General features: G+C 42.4%; 2 protein-coding genes across 2 annotated transcripts in view; both read right to left on the reverse strand.

Moving 5' to 3' along the window:
* LOC137102945 (rho guanine nucleotide exchange factor TIAM2) overlaps nt 1–13,275 on the reverse strand; it is a 40,681-nt gene extending 27,406 nt beyond the window's left edge. The window contains exon 1 of the mRNA XM_067482889.1: nt 13,153–13,275. The gene's annotated coding sequence lies outside the window, so the exon portion shown is untranslated. The remainder of the gene's footprint in view (nt 1–13,152) is intronic.
* A 1,051-nt stretch (nt 13,276–14,326) lies between these two features.
* Nucleotides 14,327–19,343, reverse strand: LOC137102946 (transcription factor E2F6-like). Its single transcript, XM_067482890.1, has 9 exons — nt 18,994–19,343; nt 17,970–18,254; nt 17,582–17,628; nt 17,375–17,430; nt 16,792–16,978; nt 16,254–16,411; nt 15,668–15,780; nt 15,230–15,383; nt 14,327–14,990 (listed from the first exon to the last, which is right to left on the reverse strand). The coding sequence occupies exons 1-9, from the start codon at nt 19,105–19,107 to the stop codon at nt 14,953–14,955; spliced, it is 1,152 nt and encodes a 383-aa protein (XP_067338991.1). The 5' UTR covers nt 19,108–19,343; the 3' UTR covers nt 14,327–14,952.
* Between the last annotated feature and the right edge of the window lie 2,254 nt (nt 19,344–21,597).

Here is a 21,597-nt window from a genome sequence, read left to right on the forward strand (position 1 = left end):
TTATGCTGCAGTAGTGACAAACTCACAAGTACGCTGGAATCCATGTTATCATTAGGTTAGGAGGAGGCTGGGAAACTTCAGATTGATCTTTACCTAAACCATGTTGTTTTTGCATTTGATGCACCAAAGCTCCCACAGCCTACTCAGTGAACTAATAGTGGGGGTGGGGTCTTTGAAAAAAGTTGACGTGTCAAAAAGCCCTAAAGTCCTTCATAATACGGCACAAAATGTATTGTTTGTAATGGACCACTAATATAAACCACATCAGGGTTTTTTAGATTGTTCTGTAAATGAGGTCTGGATTTAATTTAGCAACAATATTTAGTTTAAATTAGATTTAGCTGAAAGCTAAATGAGGGAAAGTGTGTTCACAGGCTTCTCCAGCAAATGGCATCACGTCAACAAGAAACTTCCGTCCACCCAAGTTCTTCAACATTTATCTTGTTCCGGGTCATTGGGGGCTGGAGCACATCCCAGCTGTCATAGGGTGAGATCCTGGACATGTCTTCAGTCTGTCTCAGGGCCAACACAGAGAAATCTACAAAGACAGACGACCTCACATTCACATCTACGGGCAGGTTAAAGTCACCACTTAACCTAAAATGCACATCCAACAAAAAACTTTATTTCCAAAATCAGAGAGATTGGAGAAACAGGTTTGAAAGGCACAGTGCTGCATCAGCTCAGAGATCACCGGCTTCCTCACCAGCAGAACACAGCAGGTAAGGATGGGAAAGGTGCTGGTGCTCCTCAGGGGATGTGTCCTACGCCATCTGCTCTTCTCCCCCTTTACACAAATGACTTTTGTTTGCAGACAACACAAACATTATCGGCCTCATCTGAGTTGACGATGAGACTGCATACTGACGAGAGGTTGATCCGCTGGTGCTATGGTTCAGTCAAAACAATGTGGAACAATGCTCAAGAATGTAGAGATGACAGTGGATTTCAGGAGAAACCCCCTCATCATATCCTCCAGGCCTGTCTCAATTGTGACACCTTCACATTTTTGGGGTTCCACTATCTCGCATAACTTGAGGTGGGAGAACAACATTGACTCCATCCTCAAAAAGGCTCAGCAGCAGATGTATTTCCTTCAGCTGAGGAAATTTGACCTGCCACAGATGATGCTAATCCAGTTCTACACTGCTGTGCTCCTCCATCACAGTCCGGTGTCAAGCTGACACCAAACAGGACAAGAATCATTGGTGTTCCCCTGCCCCCTCTCCAGGACTTGTACATATCGAGAGCCAGGAAGCCCGCGGGCTCAGCCTGGACACAACCTCTTCCAGCTTCTCCCCTCTGGCAGGTGCTACAGAGATCTGTCAAAATCACCAGACACCAGAACAGTGTCTTTCCCCATTATCAGCTTTCCCTCATTGTTACTGATACATTGTTGCAAAATATGATCAATTTACATTAAGGGTGATATATTTCACTCATTTATTATTATTTGGTCAAAGGCTGCTGTGGATTTAACACAGAGAAACTTATAATGCAACAAAACAGCTGATAAAGTGAAAGATAAAGTGTTTATATCAGTATACAGTGGTAATGTAGTATTGGATGTACTGCTCTGAAGCTACATGAGACAAAATCTCCTGAACTTCTGCCAGTGAGTGAGTTTATTTCCCACTGTGGCGTCCAAACATGAAACCAACAACCTTAAAAAACACTGTTGGGCCAGTTTGCATGATTGGGACAAAAAGCCCCCATTAAAGCAACATATGTTGTTTTCCTCGGAGATAAAGCACTGATTAGCTTTCGCTGAGGGGAACACGCAGACTGCGAGGAGTCGAAGCTCCAAACAGTGAATAATGATGTTGGTCACAAAACCCTCAGTGGGTAAAAAGAGCCATATGTTGGCATCAGAACTCAGAGCCAAGAGGCTGAGACGTGATGGAAACAAACCAGAGATGGATCGCCTGAGAACAGTCCGAAGCTGCTGGTGCTCGTGTTTACCTGCTGGCTTAACGAGCTGAGGAGGTCTCGTATTTTTCATCCTCTTTAGGCTCAGCTCAGCCTACACAGCAGCTCATGCAACACTTGAAGCCATGGACCAACACCTGTCCAGCAGCAGAAAGTAACCACCCAGAAATTCAGCATGTAGCCCAAAGCTCGCTTCAAGAGAGGATCACAGAGGATCAATCACCGAGGAAACAGTAACTGAAGCTCAGACAAGCTAAAAGCAGCATGTGTCAGATTAATCAGATGAAAAGACTCATTTAACATGTTTTGAAATTCCTGGATGTGGCACAGAAACTAACTTTCAAACAGGAGGTGGTTTTGACTGTTCAAACCAGACGTAGTAAAGCTATCGTGATGTTGAACAGTTTCTTTTCTTTAAAGACTTTTTACAAACATTAATCTCAACTTTTCTATAGCAAAACCATCACTAATTCAGGAAACTGAGGTTAACTGTAAAAGACATCAAAATGATTTTAGAACCAGAAGTTGATTTGTGCCTAAACCAAAAAGGCTGTAGCTCCCTGACTGCTGATATAACCTGATTAGGTGGTTCACAGAGCAAAAGTCATGTTCCCCCTAAATCATTTTCTCAGCGTGTATAACTAATTTGTGCTCAAACAATATCCAAGTATCCAGTGCAGTGTCTGTTTTCACAGAAGGAAAGTGAAGAGTTGTCTTTGTTAGGTAAGTTTGAAAGTGTCAGAATAGATATTGTTATAATCAATCATCAATTTCCATTTATGACTTTATTGTCGATCTATGAGCTCAACAAATTGGAACTTAGTCTCCCATAGTTAGTCTGACAAATCCACAGGCTGTTTGTGCTTCTTTAACTACTCTGGGATCCAGCTGGAAATCCTTCGTTTGCCTTTATCTTCTGCCGTTAACTTTACATTCTCCTTCCTCGTCTTTATTTGTCTCCGCCGTTTAAGATAAAATCTGTAATATTTCTGGCCCCGTTCTCACATTAGCATTAACAGCAGAAAACAAGCTTTTGACCGTTATGAGCTGCTTTCACTCAGTTTGCAGTTTCAGCAGAGTCATGGTTGGCATAACCACCGGCTTTGTGCCCTTTTCTCATCACGTCTTTCAATTTTGTACGGAGGAAGTGAAAATATGCAAAAGTTGAGAAAAGGACTTGGTTTTTAATAAATAGCCTCGTAGCACGGTCGACACCCAAAGTCAGCCCCTGACATTGTTTTGTTGGTGCCATTACGTAAAACTTTGTATCTGACTTAAAATCAAACAGTGACGTGCACACGGCATTGTCTTGAAAAAGGTGGACCAACTGAAAGTTTGCCTTAACACAACTTTCTCTTTCTCTATCTGAAATGTTTGAACCACTTCAGCACTTTACACACAACTTGTGTTTCCTTTGTGGTCTTGAAAACGTGGTTAAAAAGCTGCAGATCTGCAGCAAACAAGCTTGGAGGGTTTTAGGTGCTTTTAGAAGTACATAAAGAGAAAGGTCCATTTGTTTTGCAGTAGCTAAATCTCCCCAGGGTCACAACTCTCACCCTTTTTTTGGTCCTTGAAAAGGTCACAGCCTGCAGACGCTGAGAACGTTTTTACAGAAAGCTCACTGAGCTGAACCACGTATTTCAGGGGACAAACTGTGCAGCCTGTTGTGGTTTTTGCATTTTGTGGGCTGAACAGTCATTCAGAACTGTGGAAATGATCTTGATCTGACACAGCAGCTGGACAGAGGCTGTAAAAACACCTCTGATACTGACAGAGACCAAAGAGAAGCCGACACACACACAGACAAACAGAGAGACAGGTTCAGGAATTCTGCTGAGATGACTCTTTGTCCAAACACAGAGGTGGAACGGTTCACATGTAGGTTCGTCCAAATACTGGACCTGTTCCAATGCTCATTTTCTAAAACATGTAAACAAACACTAAATGTGTCCAGCTGCAACCAGCAACAATGGATGATCCAGACAGGACAGGACAGGACAGCATTAGCTTCAACTACACATCTTTGCATTCTCATACTGAGCATAAGTGACCAAGCAACGAAGGAACTAATGATTGCTGTTTCTGATGCCAAAAAGGATTTTAGGAATGTTGGGAGATCAATTCTACAAAAGACATGACAGTGGACAAACAAAAGGTAACTATTGCTGCTTCTTCTTCACAGATTTAAACCTCCCTGCTGAGAGATGCCACCTTGACCAAATATCTCAGAAGATCACATCAGTGAGGACTGCTGGTTTCCATCCAAACTGTCCTGGACACAAACTGTGGCAACATCTGGCTGCTGGTGCAGGAATTTCCCACCCTGGTTTTAAACATTATCATCATCATCATCATCAACACACACACACACAAACAGGACATGCTGATTTCCTCTGAGCCATGTTGGATGCAAACACCTCTGGGTCAAACATCCCGTCACACACTTCCTGTCCTGCTGTCAATGAACAGATCTGATCACTTCAGAGCTTTTTTTACTCCACAATAAGGAACAAAAAGTCCAGAAAGTTTCCAAATGTGACACAAAGAGCTAAATTTTTGCGTTTAAGTTTGTTTAGAAATTTCTACTTTATAAAGCAAACATCAATTTTTAGATGTATCCTTGACTTATCCTCTTTAATGCTCACACGTGTTGGTGTTCTTCCCCATTCCTGAGCCGCCCTGCCGACTTATACAAGAGCTGCTCCGAATGGAGAGGAGGAGAGTCACCAGAAACCACAGCTCATTACACAACATTTGGTGAGAGTGAGGCTGGAAAACAATGACGAGTGGAGTCAGAAATGAGGAGAGGACCACGCCACGAGAAACTGCTGTGAACAAAGGACGGAATGAACTGAGCAACTGGGGAAATGTGACTGGAATATCGTATGTCACAAACCAGATTAAAGGCTCCAAACATTACATGGTTTAATGTGCCAAGAGCTCAGTAAAGGAAACTGTACAGCAAATCTGATAGTAGACTGTACATTATTCTACTGCATTTGACTTGCCAAGCCACTTCCCAGCTCCTTCAGAATAAAACACCTCCAGCAGCTTCAGGAGCCCATAAGGCTTCAGGTAATACACCTATGCAAAATGGCGCTTTGCGTGGATTTGGAGCATCGGTTGTGTAGAGGCGATCTTACTCGAATCTGATGATTATTGTGTGACGAACACCGAACATTTATTGGACTTGCTTCTCAACTTAGCCGTTGACGGATCAATTGTGCATACAACTTTAAGCACAGTAATCTCACAAGCACATTTCACAAACAGCTTCGTCCAAAGAAGTTTCTCAAAGTACGGCTGAACTCACAGAACTCGGTAAGAAACCGTGTGCCTCCACAGCTACACACAGAACCTGTCTTCCACCTTGCTGGGGTCCACACCACCTTGTAGTTCGTTCCTGTTCTCCAGTCACTGTGTCACGTCTGCTCCCTTCAGTAGCTGAGCTGAACAGCATCTTTTGTAACTAAACCTTTTAATTGCATTGTTCCCTTGACCACTGACAACAAACCTAAAAAGGGAAACTACTAAGGCAAGAATCAAAGGCAAACCATCAAAGGCAAACATCAAAGCTCTATGGTGTCACTAATGAAATCATCAGTACACATGAACATAACACGACACACAATACAGACTACATAAAACTGAGGGAACCCTTCGTTGGCTCATACAGGTTGTGCATGTTGTCAGAAATGTAGGACGTGTTTGTGCGACATGTAATCCTACGTATAAGCAGCAGCTTCTAATCACAATCACTTTTGGAGGAAAACTAACTGAGCCTGTCCACAACTACCTGCATGTATATAATCACCATTTATGTTGTTGCTGCCATTTTCTCTGCTGTGAGTTCAGAATTCACTTTTAAGCGAGTTGCGATGGCTTTTGTTTAAGTTGCGGAAATCTTAAGGAAGAATTGCCGTAGTCGTTCAGAGAGGGTAAGGGCCCACCCTGACCCTTGTGGCGAACCTTTTAAAACCTCCAGATACACTCTAACTAGGCCAAAGTACGTGTACAATGAAGCAGGTGATGCTGCCAATTAACTGTTTACACATCTGGATCCCGAGCTGCTTCAGAGTAAAAGTCCATAGGTCCCTTCGGAGTAGCTCCTTCAAAGTAAAAGTCCTTGGTTTGTAATACAGTAGCACCTCCCTGTTTCAAGCAGTATTTCCCTCAGTTCCACAGTAACTAGAAGGTTTTTTACTGTTAACATTGTAGGGGCTTCTACTGAGCTCTGCTGAAGTCCAACACAGATAAAAATCTTTGAAAACGTCTGCTGCTCTGACATTTTTTGTGTCAGCATCACTGTGATGCCTGGAGCATCTTTTTCCACTGCACCCACAGACACTGATGCATCTGTAGCCTTCACCCTCTGCTTCCAGTTCAACATTACCAAACCAACCCAGTCCAAAAGCCACTTAACAACAATGGAAAACCAGAATGAACAGAGCCAACACAGCAAAGACACACTGCTCTAATGCGGTGGAAACAAAAACCTCAACAGATCAGGAGTGATTTTCCCTGAAGAATCAAAAGCTGGAAGGATGGAAAGATGTGACCAGGATATGGGAAACAGGGTAAGTGGATATCATTTATCCTGCTATCCTGTATCATGGCGTGTTTCAATCTGAACAAATCTGAGGATCAGGATGCTGAGAGTCTGAGGAGGGGCTCAAATGCTCAAATGAGCCTCATGATATTAACAATGACATTTTCATCCGGCTGGGACACACCCTTTCCAGGAGGAGTCACATTTCCTTAGATACAAACAGAACAATCAAGGAAAACAATTAAAAATGCCATAAATGTGCGATTTGTCTTAGTACAATAAAAATACAGCACCTAATTATTCGGGTTAAAATGATGTTGAAGGGAGGCAGTCACACGGACTGTGGCTGGGTTTTTATTTTCACAAACATTAGCAACCACAAGCGAAATGCAACCACTGGGCACAAGCCAGCGTCTTCTTGTGCCAATCTCAAGTCTGGATAAATGCAGGGAGTTGTGTCAGGAAGGGCATCCGATGCCAAATTAAACATGTGAATCATGACATCCACACCGACTCTGACTTTCATACTGGATAGGTCGGGGTCGAGCTTGACAAGGACCACCACCAGTGCTGTTGGCCTACAGGGTGCTGGTGGAAATCGGACTACTGTTGGAGGAGGAAGGTCTGTTCGTAGAGACAGAAGAGGAAAGCTAAGAATGTAGGACTGACAGTAGGGACTTTGAATGTTGGGACTATGACAGTGAAGGATAGAGAGTTGATTGACATGATGCAGAAAAGGAAGGTGGACATACTGTGTGTCCGGGAGACCAGGTGGAAAGGTAGCAAGGCTAGAAGCTTAGGAGCAGGGTTCAAGTTGTTCTACCATGGGTCAGATAGGAGGAGAAATGGAGTAGGAGTTATCCTGAAAGAGGAGTTTGGGAGGAATGTTCTAGAGGTGAATAGAGTATCACACAGCTTGATGTCATACAGCTCTGTATGAGAGCTGTAAGTCCGTGGTGAGGTGTCCTGTAGGTGTGACAGAGGAGTTCAAGGTGGAGGTGGGTCTGCATCAAGGATCAGCTCTGAGCCCCTTCTTGTTTGCTCTGGTGATGGACAGACTGACAGATGAGGTTAGACAGGAATCTCCATGGACTATGATGTTTGCAGATGACATTGTGATTTTTAGTGAGAGCAGGGAGCAGGTGGAGGAAAATCTACAGAGGTGGAGGTCTGCTCTGGAAAACAGAGGAATGAAGCTTAGCCGCAGTAAGACAGAATACATGTGTGTGAATGAGAGGGACCCAGGTGGAACAGTGAGGTTACAGGGAGCAGAGGTGAAGAAGGTGCAGGACAAAAAAAAAAAGAGTTGGAGAGAATTAGGAGAGTTATTGGAAGCAGCTGTTGAGGGAAACACTGATCCTGGTTGGTTGTTGGTTGGAAGCTGCTCTGAGAACAGCAGCAGGGTGACGTAACACAAAGATGACACACACACACACACACACCCCAAACAAGAATCCACATCCAGTTCAGCTCTCACATTACAAACTTTTAAATCAGGGGTTTAAGTCTGACACCATGGATGCTCTTTATGTTCTTAAAACAAAATGCAAATGATTGCAACCACCAACCTTTTTTATGAGTCAGTTTTATTAAAATGGGGCAATGTTAACACTGTTGGCTGTAAATGTATTTTGTTCTGGTTTTTGCTCAACTGTGCCAAATCCTCCCTGAATGATGTTTCAGAGGTTCCTTTAGTGTGGAACCTAAAACATGAAGACACTCCGCTCATGCTTTACCTCCACTGTCATCACAAAGCCCATTTGCCGTGAACACTTTATGTTCACGCTGAGCTTTTTCCACCACTGTCTGCAAACTGCCCTCACAACATGCAAACCAAAGCCGTTCACTGCAGTGGTTCAGACAGATGACTCCCGAAATTACAGCTGCAGGCACCAAGTAAACCTCATTATCATGAGCTGTAAAGTTTCCGTTCTCCTCTGAGTAATCGCAGCAGAATGAACGAGTGTGTGTGTTCAGTGGCTCCTGGTGGTTTTCATTCACGGGGGAACTGCTCCATTATTTAGACGCTTGCTCCGCTCGTCTGGCAGGAAACTGCACAATCAAAGCTGCATCTCGTCACATCTTCTACTGCAACAAACCTGCTTCATTAGAGACATTTTATGCCACATTTTCACTTGAACTGATGGAAATCTGAGGCGTGTGCAGTGCGCTTCAAATTCAGCTCCACAGTCTTTCAGCTGAACAACTCTGTCCAAACCACAGAGCGGGGGGAGACAAGAGACTGGGGGATTTGCCAAGAACAGTGTTTGCCTTGTTAGATTAGGCTAAGGAACGCTGGCCGACAGGTCTGTCCACGTCCTCTGTTGACGTTGAGGATCACTGAGCAGCTTCTTTTAAAAAAAAAAAAAAGAGGTTTTAATTCAGCTGCACGTGAGCCTGAGCAAAGGCGTCAGAGATGAAGTCCTGACTAATACTTCACACAGACACAACACCGAGGTTTCCTTTTTCCTCCTCACTTGAGCAACTAACAGTTATTTTCACTTCAGGCAACTTCAAATGATGTTTTTCATTGATCCACTAAGTGTTTCAGAAGTGCAACTTGTCCACTGCAAGACAATCAAACTCACCACAGGAATCCACTGCACTATATCCAATCACATGAACACAATACTGGGATAAAATTGTTCCTCCACATTGTCCAGCCTGGACATCAATATAAAACTGATGGATGTAAAGTAAGGACAACTGAACCTTTCAAGCTAATCAGGATGATAAACGGAAATGAAACGAATGGCAACGGAGCAAACCCAGGATCCAAAAAGGTGCAGTGATTAGTGAGTTATTAAAACAAAGAAATAAAGTTTTTTGGATCTGACCTCCTTATATAAAAAAATGAAAAAATGTTCAGCAGCATTGTAAATTTGAGTGTTACAGGTCAAACGGTTTAACCTCCTGTCTACCGGGGCGATAATAAATCTATGATGGTGAAAATTGGATCTAATTAGCTTCATTAGCCAGAAGCTGCTTCACTCGGGGCTGTAACGAGTCAGATCCCATCAGTTCGGTTTCTTGCCTCAGACCCAAACAAAGCCTCACGTTGTTGGATCAGAGGACTCGCCGCGAGCTGGACGGGCCCAAAGAAAGAACTTCATCAGCTTTTCCCATCACACACAGAGCGGCGGCCTTGCACGACAACATCAAGGTTAATTAGGGGGAAAATCCACCGCACATTCCAGTCTAACACAGAGCTCCTTCTTCTGCTGCGGCTCTGGGCTGCAGCGGCGGCCACACTGGGCTCTCGGCCCACCGTGACGGGAGGAAAAACAAACTGCTGGCTTCACCTCCACAGTCAGTGTTTGTTTTCTGCTGCTGGCCGAAGCCGCTAAATGAGTTTAAAGGACCCTGTTCAGAAGTGGTTCTGTCAGCTGTTTCTCTGCAGTTGCAAAGCTGCTGATTTCTTCGAGAGAGACACAGAATTTCTTTTGATAAAACTCACAATTCAGACGAGACAATACCAAAGTGAATTATTTAGACTTCTACGAGGAACTTTGTGTTACATTTTCTGTCCAACTTTAAACAGACTCGTTGACGATCTCTACTTTCATACTTTCACCTGGTTACGCATATACGTGGCAGAGAAAGCTACCTGGGGAAGCCAGGTTTCCAGAGGAAGACGACTGTAACCTGGTTGCTAAGGTCCATGTAAAGGTAGCCTGTGAAGGATGAAGAGAAAAAGGGAGGAAAGTGATGACTCAGCCTGGTTTTCTGGTTAAAGAACAAGAAAAGACAAGTAAATCATTAACACTAAGAAGAGCTTTAAAAAAAAAGTCGATGAATATTCTGTCACACCATCCGTCACAACTGCTAAACATTTACACTCACAAGTGTCACGAGTAGAAACAGGCGGAATCAACTAAACAAAGGCTTTTAAACAGCAGTGGACAGAAGCTCACAGACAGACAATTGTTCCCATTGTTGCTGCTTCCTTTCTGTCACTGAGCTGATGTAAAAGTGTAAAGTGCCGCTCAGTATTCATTAACATGCCGTTTAACTGCGAGGCGACATATGGAGAACCAGGACTGAACACTCGGCCAGCGGAGCATCACGCTCACAGACGCTTGATGAATCTGAACAAAGATCCCCGGCCTCACGCATGTCGCACTCATCAATAGAGTGTGTGTGTGTAATTGATCAGTGAAGCCTCCACTGCATGGGAATCAATGTGGTTTTGGGTTTTAATAATCAGATGTGAAACTAAACCTCTAGAAAAACTAATTAGTTTTTAAATCTAAAAATCCGTCCTTCAGCTTTAGTTTTAATCTCCAAGTCGTGTCCACTGTTTTATCTATTTAGTGCTCAAGGTTCCAACAAATCTGGAAAAAAAAAAAAAAAAAGCAGTGGCTACTTGCAACCCTTTACCTGTTGGAATCATACTTGATGCTGTAAACCTGACATAACACCACAAACTTAATTTACAATTCAGCTCTCAATCGATCATGTTTCAGTATGTCCAGTAACACTTACTAGTATAAAACCCAGAGAATGGTTCTACAACATGTTCACTAAAACAAGCGCAGCAGTGTGTTTAGCATCAGCGCTCTCATCCTTTCTAATGCAACAACTCCAGACTCGAACCTAAAGAGTCCGAAGTGCCTGACTTCAGGTTTCAGCTCAGTATTTATTTATTCTGGAGTAAAAATGCAGCCAAAACCCTCCAGCGTGTCTCTGTGCTCGTTTCAGCCCAGAAATAACAACACTGACATGACTGTGGGTCTGCTGGACCGCACAGCTCCCACCAGTTAGCAAACACATCACGGTGTGGTTTTCTGGACACAGGCGAGCAGTGTTCGACCTGCTGAGGCGTTTCCCACCACCACATCGCCACCTGAGCAGCTCGCTTTGCAAGACAAACACCAGGTCAGACCACGTCATTACGCCCAGGAGGAAACTCCAGAGGTGAAAAATGGGCAGTGGGGTGAAAACACACAGATAGATCCTGGTGTCTGATTGGCTCCAGGTGTGTTGATCTGCAGGTAGAGCAATAAAGCTGATGCTTCTAGGCTCTGAAGATAAAACGTACCCAACCCTGGGTTAAAACAGTGAAGCCTCTCAGTATGTCCACTGCCCCTGTTCACACCTCACACAACTGTTTCCACATACATTTCCCTCTTTTCCATCTGTCCATCAGGGTCCGGGCCCATCTTCACACTAGAGCAGACGACGATAATAGTCTGTGTGCAAATAGGCCCTTTATTTCCTTTATTTAGAAATAATTTAGTGAGCATTACACAAATACTGTAGTGTCACAGCCAACGTTCCTGCGTCCACAGACCTCTGGACACTACAATAATAAAAAAAAAAGACCTGTGTGTGGGGTTGTGTGTGTGTGTGTGTGTTGGAGCTTAAAGGTCTTGAAGTCTCCTCCCCAGAGGCAGGACACCACTTAGCTTGTAAGGTGTCTGTTCTGCTTTACTCAGCCCCACACACACACACACACACACACACACCACAACAAAGACTCCACAGGGAGTTATTTAATAGGGATTTCCCAGATAGAGACACAGCTGCTGGATTTCAGATAAAGCAGCAACCAAAAAGAAACTAATGTGTTTATTGCAGCCACAATATGAACAGAACAGACAACACGACAGAGGCAGCAGCTCATCACTCCACTCACACCCCTGTGTTAGAGTTAGCTCACTGGTTTGCAAAGTGTCCAGCAATAGTCCAACATCATCCAACAAATTACTGCACTGACCAATCATAGGAAATTATCTTGTAACCACTTTACTATTTGGTTTGGAAACATTTTGCCAAAAATGACATCAAATTTTTCAGTACGTCATCGGTTTGTCACTATTTATTTAGCAAACACTAAGATGTACAGATGGAAGAGCTACAAACCCCTTTAGAGGCTCAAACTAGTGGATATTTGGTATTTTTGCTTAAAGTTTAGATAGTTTGTTACTTACTGATACTTTAATTGATTAATTTGAAACTGTTGGAGACATTTCTCTAACAGAATCACATTATCCCACACAATTTCCATCTATGAAGCTGAAGCTGAAATGCCTTTGACGATTATTGTTCTTAACAGTCTGGTAAGCTGACAGGACCACAGGACATCAATTATGTGATGATACGTTTTAAGAACACCCCCAGCCACAGCATGAGATGCAAGTATATTTCACAGTTAATTAAAAATTCTAAAACGTCAACACAGATTTAATACTTTTTCCACTCATAACAAGTGACTGTATGCAGAGGTTCCTGCCTCACACGTTATCATCTCAGCCAGATGTTGCTAAAAGCACCTTCTTGTGCTTTTCTTTCATTGCTGCAACATTAATCATCGGTGTTGAACCCGTGCAAACTAATGTCAAACACATTTGTTTGGATCTGATGGCCTCAGTGTCGTCACATCTGAAAACAAAATCCTAAACAGGAAACGTGTGTTTCCACCAGCTCGTATTATGTAATCGGCCTGTAACTGTGCAGAGCTGAAGCAAAGCAACAGTTCAGCAGACAGGCTGCAACTGGAGTGACAACTGTGTCCAGACTCTACAGGATCTGATGTACAGAAGCATCATTGAACTTGGTTTGATAAAAGAAATCTGATAAGGACACAAACACTCTGGCTGCTGGGACACACTGTCCTCTCTACATCTGGTCAAACCAAGAAAAATCACAACTAAAAAGTGAAATAAACTCACCTAAAATCAACTTTGTGCTTCTCCTCTGAGGAATAAGGAGCATTTCCTCCACTGAGCTCACGTTAGTCTGAGCCCTGTGCTTCACGTCCCGACGGCAGGAGGGCGGGCACCTTCAGCTGGACCGGCAGGAGGGCGGGCTCCTGCAGCTGGACCGGGAAGGATTTTTCCCCAAACCACACCTCAGTGACTCAGTCATGGAGAGTAATAAAGTATCTTTACTCAAGTACTGACAAGTACTGAGGGACTCCATGGTACTGTAGGAATACTTCTACTGTGGGAAACATTTATTGGTTTTGGGGAGTTTCTCCTCATCCAGTTCATGGGTCTACAGACTGAGGGTGTCGTGACTCACTGCAACGATTATTTTTTAAAGATTTTTCAGTAAAACATTACCGAATAAGATTTTACAGTCAACAGACAAGGAAAGTTGAAAATATGAGTCATGGTTCAACGCACAAAATCTGCCCAGAGTAAGTTAAGTTTAGTTAAAACATATCACTTCAATTTAGAAAGATATTTGACAGTTTGTAAATGCAAATGACAGCCTGACTTACTGTTTGTTGGAAGGAGCTGTTTATACATTATATAATGTTTTTCTACTTTAAAATGTTGAGTACAGAGTGTATATTTACTTTTTTTTAAAAATCTACATACTTTCTCCAACTCTGCTGCCCCTTAAACAGTCCCCCACTGCCCCCTGCCTGCTGTACCCGGCCATCACCAGAATCTTTTTATTTACATAAACTAGAAAGTACAAAAAAAAAATCGGCCTCAGATCTTATTTGGCATATTTAGACACAAAAATTCCGATGCCATTTTAAGACTTGCTCTATTAAATTGAGTAAATGTAACTTTTAAAATACTGCACAAAGAAGAAACACAAATGTAGTGACATTAACCAGTGTTTTCCACAGAGGATGCATTCAAGTACGTTGAAGGTGTAGTTTGTACTAAGCCCCAGTTGCAAAGCAAACAAAAGGCTTGATCCACTTTAAGTATTATGGCAGAAACAGCAGAGTGATGTTTAGTAAATCATCAATGTTCTGATAGGTTCTCGTTCTCACAGAAAGGAAGTTACATTAACTGTGAAGACAAAGCTTTCGGTCTTTGTCCTGTAACAGGAAAGGGAGTAACAACACTGTGCAGCTGGACGCTTTCATCCCACGAGCTTGCAGACATTCTGTGTGTGACTTTTGAAACCAGGACATGTTGGTGGAACATGGTCTGTGATCCACCTCAAAGCTGCTGCTGCATCGACTCAGGCTGACGATGGGAAACACCATCCGAGTCTTATACAAGGTTTTTGTATTTTTTATTAAAAGAAACTGAGGTGTTTGTCAAACCAAAAGAAAACACTATTATATCTAACACACAAAGAAAAGTCATGAACCAAAGTGTGAAATATTTTAGAGTCCGTACATGACGATGTGCAGAAACCCTGCAGACACAGCTGTGCGTTGTGTCGCTTCCCGTTCAAACTGTTTTCATCCTCATCATCGTTCACGTCTCAGTTCAACAGAAGGGTCCAATTAAAAACTTTTCATGGTGCAAATGAAAAGGTCCCATAGTGTTTTACATTCCCACACAAATGCTTCTTTGTCTCTTAATAAGCCAGAACTGATGAGCTTAGTGAGTTTGTTGTTCGGCTCCACCAGTGATCCCACGGTTTGTAATGCTCCAGCTTTGTGTTTTACCAGACCCTGTGCAATCTGTTGGTACCTGCAGGAAATCTCATGTGGCTTCTCGTCATCTCTCCAGGTTTGTGTCTGAGCTCTGAGGAAAGGTGGCGCCACCTGGTGGTCAGGTTCTCTGCACAGGACTCTGTGGACCTGAAGGCACTGCAACAATAACACAATGGAATAAGAGTTACTTTGGCATTTTACTTTAATCCTGATCACCTGAAGGTCATGTTTAAAAAAGAAAAATACTTCATAAACATTCAACAGTGCTCTTAGAGACCAGAGAAGTAAATCTGTTGCCTGTAAGTGCAGAACAGAGTTAAAGGAAAAGTAAAAAGTCAGCTCCATTTTCTGACCTGTTTCATGTTTGAACATACAACTTTACACTAACTGCTCACCTGGGAGCAGTGTGGTCCTAATCCCACTCTCCTCCAGAGCCAAAAACACGTTCCTTTTCTCTCCGAGGTCAGAGGTCACAGAGTCACTTGACGCCAACTCACAGGTCAGCACCGTGATGGGAGCCCTCCCCGTCAGATGGACCTCGATGTTGTCCTGCACCAACACACAAACACGTCCAAAGAAACTCATTTTTATATATATATATATATATATATATATATATATATATATATATATATATATATATATATATATAAAAAAAACTCTTTACAGAAATGTTCCACTTGACTGGGAAACACTACTTTCAAGAACATTTTTCTTGTTTATATTTAAAAATGATATGATAATTTTATTGGTTTATTAATAATTTATAAATTTAGTAATTGTTAAGTATGAGCCAATGTGCCACGCCCCCCCTCTCTGTGGTCTTTTTTTACCTCTTTGGGTGAAGGAATGTCCAGCTTCGTTTCTTCTGGAGCTTTAATGATGATCACTGTCTGTTCCTTGAGGTCTATGAGCCGACTGATGTCTTCGTGCGTAACATAAGCCCATGTGAACAAAGGTTAAAGAAAAACAGCTTTTTTTTTTCTTACATTGACAGCAGTGGCTTTTGTTTACCTCCTTGGTGAGTTAAATACCTTCAGGCATCCTGGGTTTATCTGTTTTCTGCTGTTTTATCGCTGCAGCATCATTCGTGTGAATTTATTCTTCTCTAGGTCACAAAACAGAGTCTGATGCTGCTCAAACTAGATCAACACAAAGTGCAGCACAGAAAAAAGCAAGTAGTTAAATTTCTTATTTTTATTTTGTGCAGTGACTCTGTAGCTTTCTCTACAGATTCAGATGACTGAGGTTTTTATTGGTGTGTTTTATATCTGCATTAGGGTCTTTATCTAAATTTACTCCATTAGCACTTTACCAGCTACCTCACCACAGTGAAGACCTTGGCTTTATAGTTTGTTAAAATTATTTAAAAATGAAATATAGTTCACCACTATATCAAACTGGGACGAGAAAAAGGATATACCCCCTTCTCCAGATCGTCAGTCATGCTGAAGAGCTGATGGGCGCAGCTCTCGACAAGGTCGTCCAGTGCGTCCTCCACCAGCTTCATGTTGTCCAACTTTCTGCGCAACTTCTGCGGGCTCCTCCATAGAAAATTGGAGATGGAACTCTTTCCACTGCACAGAGAATCAGACAGACAGCAGGTTTAGTTCGGCTAAACAAAGACTCGTCTCTTATTAACAATGAATAAGACCTGTTTTGCTTAATTACAACATAATACACAGATGTTCTCTACATTTACGTCTCAATTCTCAAAACTGAGACCTGCAGCGCATCTGAGGCAGTTTGGAGCAACTACTGTACTGCGAAAGTTACTGTGATGAAATATGCAAATGAAACGGATGAAAACAAAAAAAAAGAAAAGAAACCAATGAGCGAGTAACAATTTAATGGTAAATTACTTCATTGTTACCATCACCATAACTAATAAGCAATGATACAGAAGTAAACGCACATCCTGAATAACTCAACAAGCTCCGCTCCTCTCTTTACTCACATCCACTTGATCGTGACTACAGACTCCTTTTGGACCAGGTCGATGTCCTCCAAGACATTAATGATGTTGTGCACTCTGCGTCTGCTGGTCTGCAGGCTCATGGCTGCCTCCCTCACGTCCAGGGAACCGTGTGGAGCCGCCACTAGCAGCTCCAGGAGCCGCCGGGTCAGCTGCCCCGTAGAGAGTCCTAAATATGACACAGGGTTAAGGTCAGTTCACATGTTTTAAAGAAAAGTGCAGACATTTTTTTGTTTGAAGCTTCTGAGATGAGATTATTTGCAGGTTTTCTTCTACTTTTTTGGCCACAGGTTTTATGAGACTGTGCTGCACAATTTTACACATTTTGCATCATTTGTAGATGAAGCAAATCTCAAACCCAGAAATGAACTGATAGTCAAAGTAATTGTTAGCTACAGTCCTGCTGCATGTTTCTCAGCGTTTAGCTCTGTGGTGTAGACACATGGAAATAAACTCAACATTGAATATTTATTTACTCCAAAGCACAGAAATGTTTTGCTGCCATTTAAAACTAAATGTCTCCAATCTGATCACTGACTTTAAAAAGAAATACTTTAGGACTCACTCTCTGAAATGCCCTCCTTTGGCTGGATCAACTGTTTGACCTGTGGTGGGACGGATCTGGAAAGGAAAAGAAACATTATGTTACAGATGTCCCACCACATCTTTGGTAACGTACGATAAACTGTGACTAAACATCAGTGGTAACTAATACATGGTGAGAGGTAGGTGCGCAGCTTATATTACAGATTTTAACAGAGACATTTGTTACCTGGTCTTCAGAGTCTCTGGAGGGTTTTCCACACCTCCAACTGGATCCTGGAAATCATAAAAAGAAAACAGACAAACAGTTGGGTTGAATCATTAAAAACAACATGTAGCCACCGGATCTAAAACCTGAACTGTCTGAAGCCAAAAAAGCAGCTTTGGTTTTCTCCAACTTTTAATTCCAACAAATTTACTGAAGTCAAACACTGTCGTCACTGGACCTTTAAATGTACTGTGATTAAGGAAAATTGAAGTCCTCATCATATCTCAAATAAAACGTCATTGCATTCCTGATAATCAATATGAAATGACAAAAACCAGGATGAGAACCTGTAATAAATCCTTTATCACATTAAAAAAAACACACACACACTTTTAGAAAAACTCCAGACCTGCTGTGGAGGTTGTGATGTAGGTGGAGCATCATTTCCACCTTCCTCTTCAACATCTTCCTCGCAGTCTCCAGTTGTCCACTGCTCCTCCTCCTCCTCAGGGGACTCAGGTCCCCAGGGGCTGGTAAGGCCCAGTGGCCCATCCGGGTAAGGGGGCATGATGGGGATGGCATCATGTTTTACCCCGTCAGTGGCGATGTCTTCTGTCAGAAAGTGGTCTTCACAGATCAAACTCTGCTCAGTCAAGTCCTGCTTGTCCGTCTCCCTCAGTGCTGCGAGCCAAACCTGAACCGAGTCACAGAGTTACTGTGGGGGATCATACTGGACCCAATTTCAGACCCTAAATGTTTTTCTACAGTCTGCGGCAGAACTGGACACCATCAGGAAACTGTGTATCGATGGAAAGCGGGTGAGAACCATCTCGTAGCCTACGTTGTGGGGATGTGAGCAGCATCTGTTTTGCTGGGACATTTACTGACAGTATTATCTGGGGTGTATGAAATGTCCAAACTTATCTGATCAGTGTCAATGTTTCACTTCTTGCAGATTTACTTGATATATTATTGTTTTGGCAGCAGTTTTCACAAATCATGGACGACGTATTTAGTCTGTTTTTAAAAGAGAAATAAATTCATAAATTGAATTTATAGATTTTTTTTACCATTTGGCATTTTTTCTTCATCAATAGACTAGTTTATCAGTTTATTTAATTCCTTTGTCCGAATAATTGAAATCTCTCAAATAAAAAGTTAGCGTCCAGACGCGGATTTGTCAACCTGTATTTTTCAGCTTTAGCTGTGATTATTTAGCACCAGCCAGTTACCGGTTCCACGAGCCGCTTCCACGGGTTTTTCTCTAGGAACTAACGTTACGCTAACTTAGCTTTGTGCTAAGACGTGCTAATAACCGCTAAGTTAGCGTCTTAGCATCGAGAGAAACAGGAGGACGCGCGGTGAAACACCTCCTGACATTAACATACCAAACTAACCGCATCTTAACCCCGGCTGCGTTCATGGATCCGTACCTTCACCCGGACCGGGTCTTGGGGGAAGCTGAAGAACCTTTTCGACGACCGGTTCCCCGGTCGCTTATCGTTCGCCGTGCGGTTCGGACACCCGGACACAGCACACTTCACCATGCTTCAGCGTCTGTCCTCGGCCCAGACGGGCGCTGTCCGGGTTAACGACACATCCGAACCGATTCCACACGTGCTGTTTGTTTATGTTGGTTCCTCGGTGGGTTTCACACCGGAAACTGACGCGGATGTAAAGTAATGGAGGGAAACTGAGAATCACGGCGCCATCATCGACTCACTTCCTGTTTTCGTGCCTTAAAAATGAAATGAAACCTCAAGAGTCCAGTGTTTAGGTTTTTGAGGAGTGTGACTCTTCTTGAGCTGTTAAACATCATGTTTTCTAACTAAGAAAAGAAGAAGCTGCATTCATGAGAATATGTGTCTTTACTGACATTCTTCACTTCTTGTTCTCATTGTGGCTTCACGTTTTCCATCCTACATAAGTTCAACAAGTGTGAGAAGAGACAAACAACTTGTTGTGGTTCAGCAGTTTTGCACCTTAACCATCAGGTCACGTGATGCTCCAGCTATTTCAGGTTTAGGCTCCTCATCGTTAACATCAAGTGTTCTGTGACTGTAAATTTACGCCTTTTTAAAAAATCAGGATGCAGCATGAATTCTACTGACAGAGGCTTATTTAATTAAAGCATTAAAAAAATGTAATAGTTTATGTTTAAAGTAAGAAAATGGGAGCAGTCTGATGGCTGAGTAATTACGGAGCCTGCCACATAACTGCTGCGTCTCCCCTCACGCTTCATGTGTTTGTGTTGTGTAAATGTGAACCATGAATGGATGTTTCCAAAAGAAATGATGCTGCAGGAGTTTCTGTGACAACAGAACACTGCTTTTATTCAGCACTTTGGAAAACGGGCCATTTTCTCTGAATTCAAAAAGTGTTTTCAGATTCTCCACGTGTCACTGTGTCTGTGGGTTTAGCAGCTCTCACAGTATCTGTTGTTAACAGTCGACGTGTGGACGAGAACCAAAGGTAAAAACAGTCAGACAGCAAAATGTTTGAAAAACCCTGTGAGTTTAAAACCCTGGTGTTTCTACAGTTACAACTTTGTGAGATTCGCTATAAATGTGGAAACAAAAAAGACAGAAGGTACTTTTCTGGTTTTTACAGGTGCATAACGATGAAGATGAAGGTGCAGTGAAGTAGGAAAATGATGAAGACCCCTCTGCTTCGGTCAGACTCAGCTGATGTCAGCTGACATTTGACAAATACTATGAAACATACTAAGATGTCCACATTTTGAACCTAAAGGGCCTGAACCTACATATTGCACAGAGTTTGTGGTCATATTGATGGTAAGACATAAAGTACTTATAGTATCAATAAGTTATGATTGGTAAAATCAAAGCTTGGAAACATATTTTAGCTGTGTGTGACTGGGTGTAAAGTAACAAAGTACAAGTATTGATCATAGGCAGCATTGGATGATGTCACAGTCCTGTTCCCTGAGTTCAGTTTGTTCAGTTCTCTCTACCTGTCATGAGCCCTGATTATTTCCACCTGACCCGGCTTCCCCCTCAGTTCTCGGCCAGTGTGTCTGTGTTGTTATGTTGCTTGCTCCTGCACAGAAAGCTTCCAGCTCTTTTTTGTTTGCACTCTGTTCTGACTGTTCCCTGTATTTTCACTTTTTGTGATCAGAGGTTTGGTTACTTATTTGTCACCTTAGTTTTATAGCCCCTGTCCCTGCTTCTGCTCTGTCAGAATTTAGTTTTTCTTCCTTCTCCCACCAAGTTAATGTTCTGTTTTACTGTTTATTTAGTTGTTACCTTTACTTCGTGTGTACTGTTCCTGTCCTCCAAGGAATACGCAGTCCGCGACAGAAGTACTGTCCTCAAACACTTGAAGTAAAAGTACACAAATGTTCATTCTGCACCCTTACGGAGCCAAATAGACTAAAGATTAGGATAAACTTGTGAATACAAAGTGATATAGAAATCTGCTGATAATATTAATTTTCAAATGATGAAATTGATACTTTAGATCTTATAGATCTTAATTTGGATCCCTAGACTTATTTTTAGGCCTCTGCTCGAAATTGCAAACCCTTAATTACATGAGTATATCTCTGCAACCACAAGGTCTATCTGAATTCTTTTGGTGCCATAGCAAAGGGAACACCATTAAGATATGTTAATAAATGACTTTATTGATTTATTGATCTCACAGTGGGGCTATTCCAGTGGTCTAGCAGTGAAAGGACGAGTATGACGTGTTGCACCACACATTAAATCAAAGATATTTCTCCTCACCTAAATGAACATTGCACAAGATCACCAAAAAGTTGCATAACAGTCCCAAAAGTTTCTCGCATAGCCATCAGAAGCTGGCTCCACTGTGGTCATAAAGGGATGGACGTGATCCAAACTAAACTCAGGTACTGGAGGCTGTGGCATTTAAATGATGCTCAGTAGGTACAAAGGAAAATATCCCCAATAGCAGCCTGAACTGTGTTGTGTTCAGAGATGCTCTTCTGTACACTCAGTTGGAACTAGCAGTAAATTCACTTGCTGTTCCCTTTCTATCATCTTAAAGCAGAC

The sequence above is a fragment of the Channa argus genome, chromosome 17 (genome assembly GCF_033026475.1).
Source record: "Channa argus isolate prfri chromosome 17, Channa argus male v1.0, whole genome shotgun sequence".
Classification (NCBI taxonomy): Eukaryota; Metazoa; Chordata; class Actinopteri; order Anabantiformes; family Channidae; genus Channa; species Channa argus.

What these genes read in the sequence shown, in the direction of transcription:
- LOC137102946 (XM_067482890.1), bottom strand. Translation starts at nt 19,107, where the DNA reads ATGGTGAAGTGTGCTGTGTCCGGGTGTCCGAACCGCACGGCGAACGAT. An exon ending in AAGACCCGGTCCGGGTGAAG is followed by an intron (nt 18,255 to 18,993) that starts GTACGGATCCAT and finishes GACTCGGTTCAG; the next exon opens with GTTTGGCTCGCAGCACTGAG. An exon ending in ACATTCCTTCACCCAAAGAG is followed by an intron (nt 15,384 to 15,667) that starts GTAAAAAAAGAC and finishes GTGTTGGTGCAG; the next exon opens with GACAACATCGAGGTCCATCT.